This window comes from Mus pahari, chromosome 10 (assembly GCF_900095145.1).
Source record: "Mus pahari chromosome 10, PAHARI_EIJ_v1.1, whole genome shotgun sequence".
NCBI classification, from domain to species: Eukaryota; Metazoa; Chordata; class Mammalia; order Rodentia; family Muridae; genus Mus; species Mus pahari.
The window spans coordinates 59,795,724-59,813,416 of record NC_034599.1 but is presented as its reverse complement, the minus strand read 5'-3'; the positions used below and the strand labels follow the sequence as shown (position 1 = coordinate 59,813,416).

Below are 17,693 nucleotides of genomic sequence, written 5' to 3'. Positions count from 1 at the left end.
ATTTTAAAAATACTTTTGAAGAATTAAGCCAGGCAGTGGTGGCGCACGCATTTAGTCCCCGTGCTAGGGATACAGAGGCAGGTGGATCTCTGAGTTTGGGGACAACCTGGTCTATACAGTGAGTTCCAGGACAGTCAGGGCTACACAGAGAAACCTGTCTCAAAAAAAAAAAAAAAAGAAGAAGAAGAATTAAAAGTTTGAGTTGTTTTCTTATCAATGCCTTTGGTTGTTAGCACTTTGCTTATGATGTCTACAGATGCATTTTTTTTTTTAAATCATCCACTAGTATTTTGGGGGTCTGTAGCACAGCTCGTGTGTGGGGTCAGAGAATAACTCTCCTCTGCCTTTCTATGGGTTCTGGGAACTGAACTCAGTTACCTGGCTTGTGCAAGTGCCTTCAGTGGCAATGAGCATCTCAGTGGCCCCGTATGTGGCTTCAAGTCTATCCTTTTGTAGTTTGCTGCGTCATGTCTATCTGTAAATTCATATATTTTTTCAAACTTGGTAAGTTAAAATATTTCTACTTCAAGCGTCTTTTCTGCAACAATCGTTCTCTTCAATTCTTTGGAAATAACAACTATATCTATCCTATTACACCCTTCATACTGCCCAACAATTCTCTAAGGCTCTGTGCACTTTTTAAAAGACTGAGTTTTTTTTTTTTTTAGTTTATGTGTGTGCTTTGCTTACATGTATGTAAGTGTGCCATGTGTGCACAGCACTTACAGAGGCCAAAAAGGGCACTGGATCCCTTGGAACCAGAGTTACAGAGAGCTGTGAGCCACCATATAGACACCGGGAATGGAACCCAGCTCTCCTGTGAGAGTAGTGAATGCCTGTCTACTGAGGTGTCCCTCCAGCCCCACTCTGTGCATCTTTACACTTTTCCCCCCATTATCTGTATTCCGTTCAAGAATCTATATGCTGAGTTTATTTTATGTTATGCAGGTATTTTACCACTGAGTTATACCCCCTGCTTCTGTTTCTTGTTTTGTTTTTCTTTCCTTTTTGTTGACAAGGTTTACCTGTATAATTTCAGTTGTTTTCGTGTGTCTGGCTTTGGTTGTTAGCCGTTTGCTTATGATCTGTACAGAAGTGGAAGTCAGATGACAACTCCCCTTAGTCTACACCTAAGGATAATCTTTCCTCAGACTCCTGATCACGGGAACTAAAAGGTGTGCACCACTATGCCCAGCCTTTCTGGTTCTTTACAACATCCTTTTTGAGGGACAGTTTCATGTAGCCCAGGCTAGCACTGAAATCACTATATACTGTAGCTGATGGTGACCTCAGACTCCAGATTCCTCTGACTCTATATCCCATGGGATTAAAGGTACACACCACCAGGCTCATCTATATCATCATCATCATCATCATCATCATCATCATCATCATCATATCATCTTACCTTGGCTATTGTCAATGTTAGCTTTGTGTAGCATGAATCTGTAATACTATTTTGAATATGGATGGTTTAGTTTTAGCCCAATATTAAATTGTATTCGGGTTGTGTTTTTGTGTTTTGTTCTTTGTCCGCCGAGTTTTAACTCAGTTTTCTCTGTCAGTCCGCATCTATCGCTTATGTGTGTAAATTAAGAATTATGCTGAGACTTAAATAGGATTCCCTTCAAACTCTTTAGCCTACAGAGGCCTCTTCCTGATTCTTTTGTACATAAAATATGGGTTCTCCTGTGACTTAAGTTTTTAGAGCTATGATGGCCCACTTGACCGCCTTTGGGGTAAGGAGGTATTGGAAGAGAGAACAGGAAACTCATCTCTGTGGGGGTCCTTCCTTGGACTTCATCAGTTCTTTCTTACTTTGCAGAATTTTTAGTTGTTTTTATATGTTTTCTATTGTTTATAGTAAATAGATGTAGGATGGGCTGAAATGGTCTTACACTATCACAGTGGGTCCAAGCGATCACCTAAGTTTTTAAACCTTTCTTTTTGCTGCACGCCGAGGAGGAGAACAGCCTTGAGTGCTGCTCCCACGTGCCAAGAACCTAACACACTTAAACTATATGGATGATATGTACACATGAATGCGGGCTCCCCAAGAGGCCAGAAGTGCCAGACCTGCTGAAGCTGTGAGTCCCCTGATGAGGGCTTTGCCTATTTTTGTTGTTGTATTTGTTTTAAGACTGGGTCTTTGTGCTGTTTGGTTTTCGTTTTGCTTTGTCCCCCTATCTCACCTGCAACAGGATATAAACTAGGGTTATCTGGGAAGAGGGAGCTCAATTTAAAAATGCCCCAATCAGATTATCCTGTAGGCAAATCTATGGGCAAAGACCGTGGAGTGCTGTGGGTGGAGCCAGCCCTGGGCAGGCCATCCTGAGTGGTGAGAGAGCAGGACCAGTAACTCATGGGGAACAAGTCAGTAAGTAGTGTCCCTCCATGGTTTGCCTCTGCTCTCGCCCTTGAATTCTTGCCCTGACTTCCCTCAAAGATGAACTGACTGTAATTGGAACACAAAGCCAAATAAACCCTTTCCTCCCTAAAACTGCTCTGGTCATGGTCTTTACAACAGCAAGAGAAAGCAAACTGAAAGTCTTACTTGTTTGGAAGCCAGGACACAGGCTAGGCTAGCTGGCCAGGCCCCAGGCATCTGCCTGTCTCGCCATCCCTACCCCGCAGCACTGAGATTGCAAGTGTGTTACTATAGCTGGTTGTTTCTAACGTGAGTTCTAGGGGTCATACTCAGGTCCTTGTAAGGCAAGTAGTACCTTACCAATTTAGATATCTACATATCTTCTCAGCCCCCTATCTGTATTTTTAAAATATCTTTCTATCTCTGATTCAGTACAGATATTTTTAAGTGGCATCTCTAATCTTTCAATTTGTTTTATTTGCTATCAAATTTATATATTGTGTTCTCAATACATTTTTCAGTTTCATGGCTTATACTCGTTCCTTTTTTTTCCCCTCATTACTTTGTGAAATTCTCCATTTGTATAATTTCTGTTTCTTTTCCTTTATTTCCTTGAATATTTGAAAATTAACTAAAGGTCCCTTGCTAATACAAATATTGGATCTTTGGGGGTTCTGTTTCCATTACTTACTTCTGATAAGGACGCCAGAGATTTTATTCCTTCAAGAAGAGTATATTCTTTCTTGTGCTAAATAAAAACTGATTATTGTAATTTAATCACAAATTGAGCCAAATCAATTCTAGGTTTTACAGTCTACCTAGGGATTGCCAATGCTCCTAAGATACAGATTTTCTGGGAGGGGAGAGGAGTAGACCTGGGGATTGAATTTAGGCCTCATGCATGCTAGTAGAGAGCTCAGCCACTGCACTTGCTCCTTAGCCCAGGGCACATGCCTCTCAGGGTTCAGGGACCTGCTGGACAGAGCTCCTCCCTTTTGGCAGCACACAGATGCTAGCTAGCTCTTCTCACCAGAGAACTCCTAAGCATAGTTTTTCAGAGGCTTTCTGCTTACCTGTCCCATGGAGCATCAGTACTGGGAAAATGTGCTTCCTCACCCCTTGCAGTATTGCCCTTTCCAACTCTGCCTAAGGGAATCAATCCTGCACTGTCTTTAGAACCAGCAATCACTTTCACTGAAGGAGATGCCAGGCAAGACAATGCTGATATTTCTCCAATGCCCACCAACTGATGTCTCTAGATGTAACTAGACACAAGTCTAAGCAGGTTCCTAGAAGTAAGATATAAAGTGTAGTCATAAGGAGGTAAGCTATCATTCATTCAAGGAGAAGTCTAGGGAATGTGTGGGAATGGATTTTACAGGTGTGGGATAATGGAAAGAACCTAAAAACAGGATTAGGCTGGGTTTATCAGTATGGACCCATTGAACAGAGACTCTAGATTTCGTATGAAAGTTTGAACAGTTAAAACAGGTGCTGAGAGTTTGACTGGTTGGCTAAAGTACCTGTCAAAAGATGGCCAGCTTAGCAGGAACTGGAGATGCCTGATAGCCCTTAGTTTAGCATTGATGAAGGGATTTTGAGGCTGAGTAAAACTGGAAAACTGGAATGGATTTACTGTTTAAAACCTAATACACCATGGTGGAGAGGCCCAGAAGACAAGCCTTTCTCTAATACTGTAAGATACAAAACACTGAGAGGGGAGCACGTGAGTGAGAGGCGTGGCTACTCCGCTGGATGAATTAAACATAACAGGTCTGATTGGACCCTGGAGAGCACGGACAAGTGGCAGCATTGGCTTTCCAAAGGCCAGGTGACAAAACCTTCCATCCCTGAAGTTCTCAAGGTTTACATTTTGTGTTCCCTTCCCACCCTCTTTCATTTCCCCTCTCTCCTCTCAAAGATGGCAAACTTAATGTTCTGTGCTCACAATTAGTGGAAATGCCTTCTGAGGAAAAAGACTATTGACTTAGTTCCTTTGTGTAATTTCTTGACTTTCTATTCCCTAACTGTGACATTTCTCTGATGATTATAAACACATGCTTTCTATACTTCCTCTACATTTTTGTTCTTGGGAGAAATACAAGTCTATCACAAGATCCTTCATCCTGCCCAGGAGAAGGCAGCATACTCTTGGGTAGTAATGTTTGGAGACATACTAGAGAATGACAAAAATGTATATGCTAAAGGAAATACTGAAATTAAGGACACTTACTGCTCTTGCAGAGGACCTGCATTTGGTTCCCAGCACCCGTATGGCAGCTCACAACTGTGTTTAACTATAGTTTCTAGCAATCCTACATCCTTTTCTGGCCTCTGGAGACACTTGCACACAGTTGGTTCACATGAACTCACATATACATGCATATACAATCTTTAAGGGTTAGAGAGATGGTTCAGCAGTTAAGAGCACTGACTGCTCTTCCAGAGGTCTTAAGTTCAATTCCCAGCAACCACATTGTGGCTCACAACCATATAAAATGGGATCTGATTACCTCTTCTGGAGCATCTGAGGAGAGGGACAATGTACTCACATATATAAAATAAATAAATCTTTAAAAAAATCTTTAAAAACCTTCATTGTCTTTTATAAGCTGCCCGGAAGGAGTGTTTAGGAGAGATGTGCTCATAAGTAAGCTGTAAGTAGCTGTGGTAGAGGCATCTCAGAGAAGCAGCAAAAGCCCACAAACCCACCTTCGATGATGTAGTGTACATGGTGAACCTTGAGTACCATTTGCTTGCTTTCTCTGCAACTCCTTTCCCAGCAGTGAACACACTGTGCCTTAAAACATCAAGTTTAGGTACCAGCAGTGTATCTAAGTTAAATGAAGGTGATGAATGGGCTAGTGTTTCTTGAGATCCTTCCCTAAATGGACACGTGGGCGAGAAGGCTGGTGAGGACCACAGTCTATCCCTGGGTCTCTCCTCACTTTTGGTGTAACTTTTGGATTTCGTAAGTCTCACTGGCCTAGGAGAATTAGGAGGCAGGCTTGATCTTCTGCAGGCCTTGACCAAGGTTGGGCTTTTCTTATTGGTTAACTTGTCATTACATGCTCGTTGTAAATCAATGCTTGGTGTGCGGCTTGTCAAAGGACTGCTCATGTTATTCATGTACATCTCGATTTCTTCAGCTAAATTGCGCCTGGCCGATGGTGTTGAGACGCTCTTGTTATCATCTTCATCCTCTTCCTCTTCCACTTTCTGCTGCTGCTCAGTCTCAGCAACCAAAAGCGAGAGAGGATCAAATCCTGTTATAACATCTGTTTTTTCAGAAGGTTTTACTGAAAAGCTGCTGTTCATACGTTGAAGCCTCTTGGGATTTTGTGCAGCGACACCTCCCACTTTTGATCCATCTGTTTCAGTGTCTAAATCTTCTAAGTCAAAGATAACAGGAGATTCGACTTTATCCAAGCAGTTAGAACTTTCGAAAGGTGTGTCATCATCACTAGACTCCTTCTCTAGGCTGTCTCTCTTTGATCTTGCTGGTGGTTTTCCAATATCAAGACTATTTGGCCTTGTGCTTTTTGAGATAACATTTGAAAGAATTTTTGCATCAGCTCCTAATTTTTCAACCATATCTCCAGGGTTTGTTTCCTGGTTAATTCTGTTCAGCATAAATCCCATCAGTACCCCACCACTAAGATTACGGTTCCTATTTCCCCAAGGCATTTGCTGCTGCAAGTGAGATTCATCATCACTTTTATGCCTTTTCCTAAAGCATCTGCTTGGCATGTTTTGTGCTTCATTTGTGTCCTCAAGAGATGGCATTAAGAGCAGTTCAGGTGTGCTTTCTGGAAAACAAGAAATGTGCTTTCAGCTATGAAAATGTACTCTGCAAATATGTCATCTTAAATATTTTAAATACTAGTAACAGGAATGAAAACAGCAGGTGCTCACTGGCTGCCTGGAACTCGGCAAGGCCCGTTTTAGGCAGTTTACTGCCATTGTTGCTATAAACATTCCAACATTCAGAGCAGAGAAAACAGACATGCTGAGAGAAACTATTTAGCCAAAGTTATACAGTTTTTAAGTAACAAGACTCAGATTCAAATTCAAATTTGTCTAATGAGAAAGTCTATGCGTCTAGCCATTAGCATATACTGCTTATAAAAGAAAAACTTACCAACTAAGATTTACTTTTTTTACAAGTTATTTTACTTTATTTTATATTTTTAAAGATTTATTTTATGTATGTGAGTACACTGTAGCTGTACAGATGGTTGTAAGCCATCATTGGCTGCTGAGAATTGAACTCAGGACCTCTGCTCATTCCAGCCCCAAGATTTACTTTTTAACAGTAATAAATTTATATTAAATTAAGTAACAGCTATAGAACTGTACTATGCCAGATGAACTTGAGAGTCTAAGCCATCTCCTTATTAGAGTTGAAAACAAGCCCCAATACCAAACCAAACCAGAGGTAACTACATCAATTCTATCCACATGTAAAAATTACTTTTAAATCTTCAAATCTTTTTTGACTATATACATAGATTAAGTAGCTTTACCTTTGTTTTAATATAGAAATTTCTATATCGCATTATGAAAATATTTTCTAAAAGAAAAACATTGATTACCAGCTTTTTTTTCCTTTGGGAGACACTATCTCTCTAAGTAGCCTGGGCTGCCTGAAGCACTGAAGTAGATCAGGGGCATCAGGAACGCACAGAGGTTCTCTGGCCTCTGCCTCCCAAATGCAGAGATCAAAGGCATGCATCACCATGGTCAAGGGTATTACTTTCTCAAACTACCTGAGGGACTTTTTAGTTTGCCTCTGAATAAACAGGAACTACACTAGACTACAAAAGCACATGGTTCATTTAAAAGTTGGCTAGGTGTATGGTTCCCTCAGATTCACTCCTCCCCTCCCCATTTTTGCACACTTTCCCTTCTGGAAGTCCCAATAGTTCAAAATTAAAAGGCAGCATTCAGGCTGCAGGTGTTCCCTTATTATAATAAAACAAGGTGTACCTTGTTATAATAAAGCTCGGGCAAATATGTTATAAAACACAAAACTCAAACTCCTAAGTTTTAGTAAGAGAGGGCACACAAATATTCAGTGGGATCAGGAGGATGGCTCAGTGGGTAAGGATATCTGCCACCAAAAATAGAATCTAAATTTAAAACATTTAAAAATACATATTCACTAGACACAGATACACTTCATTCTGCATATGCAAATGTATACTATCCAACTTACCCTCACATTGTCCGGATGTTTTCCCAGCACTGTCGTTATGTGCACCATTGAGGCGAACTATAGTGGAAGCCCTCTGGTAACTGAGAGTAGGGAGGCACTCGGCACTTCCTTTCGTACTCTCGTTCTCTGACCCTATAACGGCAAAGGTAAAATGTTAGCAAAATTAAACTTAAGTATGCTGCAGGGTGTATAAAGAGAGGCTTTTAGTCTTACATATTTCAAAATGAAATTGGTGATAAGAGTATACTAATTGCTTCTCTACACACTTGTCAAATAATTCACTGCACTTAAAGGCCATCAAGTGTGGACCAAATTGAATTACTAAGAGCTGGTCATATATAAGGCTCATATAGAATTTTATATCTTCTCTGTGGTTGTAAAATATGCACTTTGGAGTGGGAAGAAAGGAAATATAAGTTGTAATTCACCAACAAACTTTAAATAAAGGTATAGTTTTATGTCAACTTGACACAAGCTGGAGTCATCAGGGAGGAGGAAGCCTCAACAGCAAAAATGCCTCACAAGGTTTAGCTGCAGGCAAGCCTGTAGGACATTTTCTTAATTAGTGATTGATGGGAGAGGGCCCAGCCCATTGTGGGTGGGGCCAGCCTTGGTCCTGGGTTCTGTAAGAAACCAGCCAGAGAGGCCAGAGGCACCAGTTGGCCTCTAGAGCCCTGTCCTGTTTGTTCTCACCTTGGCTTCCCTCAGTGGACTGTGACTTGAAGTATGGAAGTCAAATAAACCCTTTCCTCCCCAAGTTGCTTTTGTTCCTGGTGTTTTATCACAGCAATAATAGACCTAACTAAGACAACTTGTATTAGACCTCAGAAAAAGAACTCTGTTCTAAAAAGAAGAAGAAGAAGAAAAGACATTTCTACTATGAATATTTTCACATGAGTCACACGGTGTTCACTTTGACAGGATTTGCTTGGCAAGTGTTTCACCCCTGGGCTACACTTGCTACACGATGCTTGTGGGTGAGAGTACTAGGTAGTAACCAGGATCAGTGAGAAGGAAGGTAATTATAACAGGAAGACAGAGGCTAAACTAGTACTTTTATACTTAAAGTTATTTGTATTTTCTATACAAGGCTACATAAAATCAACTTAACAATCAATACCTACAGGAACTAGAATCACTCCCTTTTTTCTCCTTTTCCCCTTGAATGTCTTCAGTAGATGTACCCTCTCTTCTAACATCGTCCTTAGATAATGAATTATATCCAAGATCAGACCGGCCACCTGAGCAAAAACAGAAACAAATACTATGCTGCTTACCATAAACTTTTATTGAGATTATTTCTTAAACAAATTTAGTGACCAGACAGAAGACTGTTCAACTGCAAAAATCCCTAGGCCAACAGGACCCCCTGCTGAAGGACTAAAGTGTGGACTGTGACAGGACACCATGCAGATGAGTGGTGACATTCCAGGGATGGAGCTCGGATTAACATCTGGGGCCTGCTCACCAATCCCCACAACACCTATCACAAACTTCTTTAGTGGAACTAGCTACAATGAGGGGGCATGCACCAGTGTTTAGATTTTCTCTGGACTTCAGAAAATCTCCAGTCAAAGCACTATTTTGTTGGTTGCCCAGCACCCATCTCCATTAACAGGAAAGGGAAAATTTCTAGGTAATTTCCTTTTGGTTCCACATTGCTGTCAATATACATTCATATTACTCTGTGGGCACCAAAACCAGACAAGCCAGACAGTCTTCACTCAAGTCCACCCAGGTCAAAGTCTGGGTTGTTTTTTAAAAGCTAGGATCTCCCATAGCCCTGATTGGTCTGGAACTCTCTCTGTAGACCAGGCTGGTCTTGAAGAGATCCACCTGCCTCTGCCTCCTGAGTGCTGGGATTAAAGGTGTGTATTACCATGTCTGGCCTGAGTTCTAACTAAGCAATGGAGAAGAGAAATTTGCAGGGAATTCATAACATCACACAAATGTCACCGACACTCAATGTCTAATGATTCTGCCACAAAGTCAGGTTCCTTTAACTTCATTGACAAATAATTTTTCTTAAAACTGAACCAAACAGTTATAGAACCACACCTTAGTACAAATACATAGGAGTCAGAAAATATAGTGTATTAAAATTACTCTTAAAATGCTGGGCCTGGTGGTGCATACCTTTAATCCAGTGCTCTGGAGGCAGAGGCAGGCTCTGTGAGTTCCAGGACAGCCAAGGCAGAGAAACTCTGTCTCAGAACAACTTTCCCCCAGCACCCCCAAAAAAACTAAGGTTCTGAGTGGCAGGTGATGTGTGGGAATGTGTGATTTTAAATAATTTGCTGTTTTTGTATGAATTTCCAGTTCCCAGATTTATAAAACACAAAGCTATGTTTATAAGAATAAAAATAAAAGTTTTGTAAACTTGCAAAGAATTCTAAAGAGGTTATATCACATAGGAACTTACTATTATCTCTTTGATATTAATCTAAGTTGTTTTGCTTAAAGGACCTTTCAGGTCTTATTTCCAAAGAAATCACAAATAGGAAAATTTAAAGATATTTTTGTTAGATTTCACAGTATTCTGAGCCAGGCTTTTTAAAAAAGGCAAACTTAGTAGAAGATCTCTTCATTTTAAGGAACTAAGCCCAAGACCGACTTCCATAACTGATTAAATTCCACTGTAGGATCAAGAATAAAATCAACCAAGGGAGAATCAGTGTGTTATATTTTAGCACAACCAGTTCACATTTATTAGTCTTAAAAGTAGACTTAAAATGAAAGAGACTGAAATAATATTGCTGTTTTCAGAAATAGCAGTCTTCATATTTTATAATTTTTTTGTTTTTTAAAGTTTCTGTCTATTAAGAGTTCAAGCTCATAATATACTAAAAGTCATATGTATTTTTAAATAATGAAAAGTCAAAATTATGGACACACTTGTGGATCTCCAGACAAGTGGGGTTCAGAGGACAACTTGCAAGAGTGGGTCCTCTCTTTCCATGTGGGTGCTGGGGATGGAAGTCAGGTCACAGAACCATAGCGCCTGCCCTTACATACAAGTCCTGTATATCAATGAAAGTAATGTCATAGTCACTGCTAGGACTTTAGCATTTAAACTGAAACTTTTTCTTTAAAAAGGCTTAATTTAAAAGTTGTAAAAACTAACATTTTAGAGAAAGCTCTTGGTGGTGCTCTTTCCTGTTTGCTCCTAACTGTACCCTACATGACCACAGCATAGTTAAAATCAGGGAGTCGACCCTGTGTAACACTCTTAACTCAGACACATAGATAGGACTTCTTAAGAAGAAAATCTGTCCAATAAAATAACATGTCAAGGGGCTAGAAGTACAGGTCATTGGCAGAGTCCTTGCCCAGCATGTACAAGTCTGATCCCCTGGCCTTAAAAAAGGCACCCCTAAAATATGAGAAGATGTGTGGCTACCTGGAGTTAATTGTGTTATCACGAAATTGAATTATTAATACTTGAATTAATACTGTAACCTCTCCAATAAATAATGAAGAAAGCTACATGTAGCAATTAAATTTAGTGTTAAGTGCCTAATAGAAAATCAAAAAGTGACAGTTAAACATGTCATTGAAAACAAAGTAGAAAAACAGACTAGCAAATATAGTTTTAAAATGTACTATAATAAATGTATGCAGAAGTACACAAAAGGTGCCTGTTCTGCAATGTGTGTGCTATGACCACTATCCATGACTGACAGCATCCGTCACTGCCACCTGCTTAAGAATCCAGTTTGGTAGCGTTTTAGAAATACCAATGTGACACAGCAGAGTTTGTTGTTAAAGCTAATAACCTACCATGGAACCAATGGTGCCACACAACTCAGCAAAATACAGCTACAATACAGAATCTACTGTGAATTATTTATGACTACTAAAACAAGATCCCTAAATGTTGATAATTTAACAACTGGAGAAAGAAGAATCTAGTGTTTTCTAAAATGGGAAGAATTGTCTAATACAGGCAGGAGTTCTTTAATTTGAAAAGCTGAAACCTAAAACTTATGTACCAACAGGACACCACAAGTGGAAAATTCCATGGATGATCTCATATGGTAGCTCGTATCAAACTTCAGACACATCACAGACACAATATAAAATGAACATAAGGTTGTGTGTGCAAGTTCTACACTGAACAGGAGTGGCTTAGTTCCTGCCTCCCATGTAGTTCATTACACATAAATAAACACTGAACCTCTAAAACATTCTGAATCCAGAAGGCTTCCAGAACCAGGTACTGTGCACAATAGTTAATTTTTATTAAAAAGTTGCTGGTTGGCTTAAAACCCAGAAAATATTCAGTATTGTTTTGTTTGTTTGTTTTCAAATGTTTGAGCACTCTGTCTGCATGAATACCTTCATGGCAGAGGAAGGTATCATGACCCACCATGTGGTACTGGGAACTGAACTCAGGACCTTTGGAAAGAGCGGCTAGTGTTCTTAACCACTGAGCCATCTCACCGACCCAAATATTCAGTATTTTAAAGTACTTAAATTTTTCTAAAAATATAAACTTTAACCAATTAGTTTTGAAAAAAGCAAACCATGTGCATACCTTACAACTCTTTACTTACCTGAGAGCGCTGTTTGTGGTAAGTGTGGATGTTTCTTCAGAGCTCTTTTGAACTGTGCAACTCCTAAAACAACATTTCTTACTTTTGTCCAGAGGAAATAGCCACTGCGACTTCTTGAAGGCCACGTACTTTCTAAAACAGCCTATTCATTTAAAAATATAGAATTAATAAAACAATTTTCATAAATGAACATACACTGGCTTCTGAATTAAGCTAAAAAAGATAAAGGTAGATTGTTAACACATTAGAAAATAAAAAAGTCTTAATTTATGAACTATATTCTGAACATTCTAAAATCAATACCAAAAACCCCTGATTATTTTTGCTACTAATTTAATTTTGTACAATGACAAAAACATATTTTCCACATTAAATCCAAACAATTACCTTATTGTAATATCCATAAGTGATTGCATTGGGGTCAATACCAGCTTTCTGCATTTCAAAAAGCACTCGCACCGCAAGTACAGGCTGGTCATACTGTCCACAGAGCTGCATGAGAATGCGGTAGCACACCTGCAACACAAGTTGAGCGGTGAACAGACACAAATGCTCTTCTGTATGGGCATCTGTAATAATCGACACCCTGGGAATCACACTATTACCTCATCAGGTGGATCCATCTTCTTCAGCTGCATTTTTTTAAGCACATCGTAAGCAGTTTTCAGAGCCCTGACTTTGGAATGACAAACCTTCACGTAAGCTGGGAGACAAATAAACCACAGTCCGTAACAGTGGCGCAGCAGACACCGAGACCACATCTGGGGGATAGAAGAGTACCTCTTTGCAATCTTATGGGCTGACTTGATCTCCTGGAAAGAAACCCAAGGTAGCACCTTTATCAAGCTGGATGGCGAACGCAGACAGTCACGTGCTTCGTAAAGCTTGTTGACAATTACTGTATTTTACAAGCGTTTGTATCATATGATATATAAAATAAAGTTTTAGGTCTCCTTACTTCAAACTACATTTAGAGCACCAAGCACCTTGTCATCTGCTAAGGTTACACCTGTGCAGTAAGGGCTATCAAGGGAGGATCAACATCGCATGTGCTTCTGGCCTGATATTTGAATACATGAGGAACACAGAGTTTCAAAGCACCTGTTTTGTTCTTCTGAACATGGGAGAAGGGCTACCAGGACTGCTTGGTTTTGAAGGTAGTTTGTTCTTTCGTGCTTGTAGAAATCCTTCAGGCCTCTCAAATAAATTGTTCCTGAGAACTGGAAATCCATTATAGCTGTTTCAGAGAAGAAGAAATTGCCTTTCAACCACAAATAGATTGCTACTAGCTAGAAGAATTATGACCAAATAATGTATTAACCTAGAATTTAGCTATAATTCTCTATCAGATTATAAAATATACCCAACAAATAAATACTGTTGTTTTATAAATACAGAACTATATCTGGAAATAAAAGAGGAAACACATTTGAATGACCTTGATATCAAATTCCAAAGCAATTCCTGCAAACTTTTTAAAATTAGTGTTCATATAAATACTTAGCTAGTATTTATGCATATGTTGCTGGTGGTAAAGGGATCACAAAATAATATTCTTTCAAACAAGACAGCCAGTAATGATGTTGCTTTAGATTAAGATATTTGCTGGGGATTGTGGCGTGTGCCTTTAATTCCAGCACTTGGGAGGCAGAGGCAAGCCAGCCTGGTCTACAGAGTGAATTCCAGGAAAGTGAGAGATACTCAGAGAAACTGTCTGAGAAAAACATTTACACACACACACACACACACACAAATATATATGGAAATTATATATATATATATATATATATATATATATATATATTTACATAACATTTTTTCATATATAGAAATAGCAGCACAGGTGTGACCTCTAAGCACTCTGGGCTAGACTCACATTGTCTTGGTTAGCTTATCAGGTTAGCTAACAGGTTTAGGACCTCACTTTCAGAAGAAAGAAAAACAGAGTGAGATTCAATGAATTACAGATATGAAATAGTACTAGAATCTTTAAAGTATTATTGAAGAATAATAACAATGTAAAATAAATGAGGAAATGTGGCCTTAGATAAAAGCGCATGTAGAGAGCACTGAAAACAAATAACTGTGCCCCACGGCTCTCATCTGTCCAAAGACTTTCCTGTCTCCCCCAGACCCGACTGCAGGATGATACATGTTAAAGTCTATACAGCAATTGCTCAGCAGTCTCTTACAAAATTCCTAAATTAACACAGTCGATGTCAACAAGTCTAAACTTTCAAGTCTTAAAAATTTATAAAACATGAGTAGTTTAAGATTGTGTGTCATACAAATTAAGGCAACAGAAAATGAACCTAAATTACATTTAGTATCTGTTTGTAAGTCAACTACAATAATCAATGTGTGTGTGCCATAAAGAGGGAGTAGGAGGGAGGAAACTGCTTTTAGTGAAAAGTAAAAATCAAAATTCTATAATAAAGTGCTACAAGTGAGAGTGGTCTGCTCTAATGTAACAAGTATTGACAGGCATACTTAAATACAATTAGAAATCTACCCAAGCTTATGAAAAATGTATTTTATAGAGAAATCCTATCTCAAAAAAGGTTTTTTTGTATCTGTTTATACCTCAAAATTTAATGGATGTGGGATAGGCTTGCTTACCGCCTAAAAATTAAAGATCTGTAAATTTTGTATTTTTGAAAATACCACAATCCTTAGAAAGCTATGCCACCGATGAGGGATTGCTTCCCTGCCAACCTCATACACTGTTTCTCGAATACCTGTACTGTAATGGCGGCTCTTCACCGTTGGGTAGATGGGGGATCTCGGGTGGTGTCACAAAAACGGTATGTTCACTTTTGAAAGATGCATCCAGTTCTATAAGTCGGACTTCACCACTCTTGTCTGTATCCACCTGGAATTTTGAAATGCATTTAAAAGCCACATTGGTTAGGCAAGGATTCATACACAGGGGATGGTTAGTTAAACACACCACTTCCATTGAGATCTACCACAGATCTTTAAAAAGTTACCCTAACCTGCTGAAACATCTTGGTGGTCCTACTTCTAGTTTTATGTGTACCTATGTCTCTGTTTTAATTGTACTATTTACTTATTTCAAGACAGCGTCTCACTATGTAGCTCAGGCTGGAACTCACAAGATCTGCCTGCCTCTGCCTCCCAAGAACTGGGATTAAAGGTCTATGTCACCATGCCTGCTTCTCTATTCCTGATTTCTTTTAAAATGGAGAGTGATTATGTTTGTCATATAGATTTTTTTGTACATGTTCTTCCTCTCAAATAGGCACACCCACAATTATCAAAATGTATAATGTGAGTGATAGCATCACTAGCAATTAATTTATATTATCTATATATCACTTATTTTCCAACCAAAGTAATGAGTATTAGTGTTACTTAATTTTTGAAAAACTCAAAAGTAATTATTGTTGGAGCACCACTTATTTCCATTCTGTTGGAGGATATTTAAAAATCTGTTTGTCTAGAAGAATGTAGCTTACTATTTTCGGCTTGTCAGAGGCCTTTCAGGCTGCCGTGTGTGGTGTGTGTGGCACTTCCCATATGGAAGCACTGTTGAGCCTGCCTGTTCCTCTGGGTTCTAACTCGGGAAAATATTACTTTTAACTTTTCTTTTTACCGTTTTCTTTTGGCATGCTTCTTCTGACCCTCCAGGCTTCTTACCCTCCTTCTGAAGTCTCCCTGTCCCTCTGACATGCAGTTGCTTGCCGACTTCCACTGCTGCACAGACCACCTTCCCCGATCCCACTCACAAGGCATGGCTTTGTCTTTTCTCCCCACCCCTGCCCATCCACAGCTGCCAATGTTTACAGATGGCTCGCTCTTATTGTTTTCTCCCAAACTCTAATAAACTTGTCCTTGAGTTCTTTTCTGGGGAGGAGACGCCTATAACGACTCCAGCAAAGACACAATGGGTACAGTAAGCCAGAGGAGCACTGCCCTATAGCACTGACCACTGGTGTGTGTGTGTATGTGTGTGTGTGTGTGTATGTGTGTGTGTGTGTGTGGTGCTGAGGACTCAAGTAGAGTCCTACACTGAGTAGGCACGCAACCTTCCACTAAGTCACAAACCCAGCCTGGTATGGTCATTTTTAGAAAGCAAGATGTGTTCGAATATTGCTACTGTATTTTTATTTTAAGAAAATAACAGGCTGGGCAGTGGTGGTGCACACCTTTAATCCCAGCACTTGGGAGGCGAGGCAGGCAGATTTTTGAGTTCCAGACCAGCCTGGTCTACAGAGTGAGTTCCAGGGCTACACAGAGAAACCCTGTCAAGAAAAAGAAAAGAAAAGAAAAGAAAAGAAAAGAAAAGAAAAGAAAAGAAAAGAAAGAAAATAACAGAAAGTGAAAACAAAACAAACAAAACAAAAAACCCAATACCTATCAGTGCTAACAATGTTTTTGTATGTTTGCAACAGCAACTAACTACAAGTAATACATGTGTCAAACAATAGGTAAATAAGGAAGAGTGAATTCACCAGATAAAGTATAGTTACCAATAATGAAAAATAACAATTATGGGCTAGAGAGATGGCTCAGCAGTTAAGAGCACTGGCTGCTCTTCCAGAGATCCTGAGTTCAATTCCCAGCAACCATATGGTGGCTCACATCCATCTGTAATAGGATTCAGTGCCCTCTTCTGGTGTGTCTGAAGCTACAGTGTACTTACAATCAATCAATCAATCAATCAATCAATCAATCAATAAATAAGAAAGACCAGTCCACATAGGAGAGCATGTGGGTCACAGAAGCAACAGAGCTTCTTGGACAGGGGCTCTTTAGGCCCTCATCCTCAGCCAGGAGGCAGAGCTGAGAACCAGGCCTCTGCACATCTTCCCTGCCAGAGGAGAGTTGGCCTCCAGGGAGGTCTCTGACCCGGGGACTCAGGTGAGATTGCCATCTTGTATCCCGGGTCTCTCAGAGACCAGTCCACACAGGAGAACATGTGGGCCGCAGAAGCAACAGAGCTTCTTGGACAGGGTCACTTCAGGCTTTCATCTTCAGTCAGGAGGTGGAGCTGAGCTCCAGACCTCTGTGCACTTTCCCTGCCAGAGGAGAGCTTGCCTGCAGAGAGTGCTCTGACCACTGGGACTCAGGAGAGAGTTGGACTCCCGGGAGTGCTGACAGAGGCTAAGAGAATCACAGGAGGAACAAGCTCCAGCCAGAGACAGCTAAAACATCTAACACCAGAGATTACCAGATGGCGAAAGGCAAACATAAGAATCTTACTAACAGAAACCAAGACCACTCAGCATCATCAGAATCCAGTACTCCCACCACAGCGAGTCCTGGATACCCCAACACACCCGAAAAGCAAGATTCAGATTTAAAAGCATATCTCATAATGCTGGTAGAGGATTTTAAGAAGGGCATTAATAACTCACTTAAAAAAATAAAGGAGAATATGGCTAAACAGGTAGAAGTACTTAAAGAAGAAGCACAGAAATCCCTTAAAGAATTACAGGAAAACACTGCTAAACAGGTAGAAGTCCTTAAAGGGGAAACACAAAAATCCCTTAAAGAGCTACAGGAAAACACAACCAAACAGGTGATG

At 39.9% G+C, this 17,693-nt stretch overlaps 1 protein-coding gene across 3 annotated transcripts in view; it reads right to left on the bottom strand.

The window, feature by feature from the left end:
* The window catches only part of Dennd4a (DENN domain containing 4A), a 109,765-nt gene that overhangs the window by 18,597 nt on the left and 73,475 nt on the right, over window positions 1-17,693 (bottom strand). For all 3 annotated transcript variants that reach the window (XM_029543003.1, XM_029543002.1, XM_021206603.2), the window contains 8 exons: window positions 14,881-15,014; window positions 13,244-13,379; window positions 12,748-12,954; window positions 12,530-12,658; window positions 12,143-12,284; window positions 8,711-8,827; window positions 7,587-7,718; window positions 5,081-6,177 (listed from right to left, as the gene is read on the bottom strand). In XM_029543003.1, coding sequence (XP_029398863.1) covers window positions 5,081-6,177; window positions 7,587-7,718; window positions 8,711-8,827; window positions 12,143-12,284; window positions 12,530-12,658; window positions 12,748-12,954; window positions 13,244-13,379; window positions 14,881-15,014 — 2,094 coding nt within the window. The remainder of the gene's footprint in view (window positions 1-5,080; window positions 6,178-7,586; window positions 7,719-8,710; window positions 8,828-12,142; window positions 12,285-12,529; window positions 12,659-12,747; window positions 12,955-13,243; window positions 13,380-14,880; window positions 15,015-17,693) is intronic.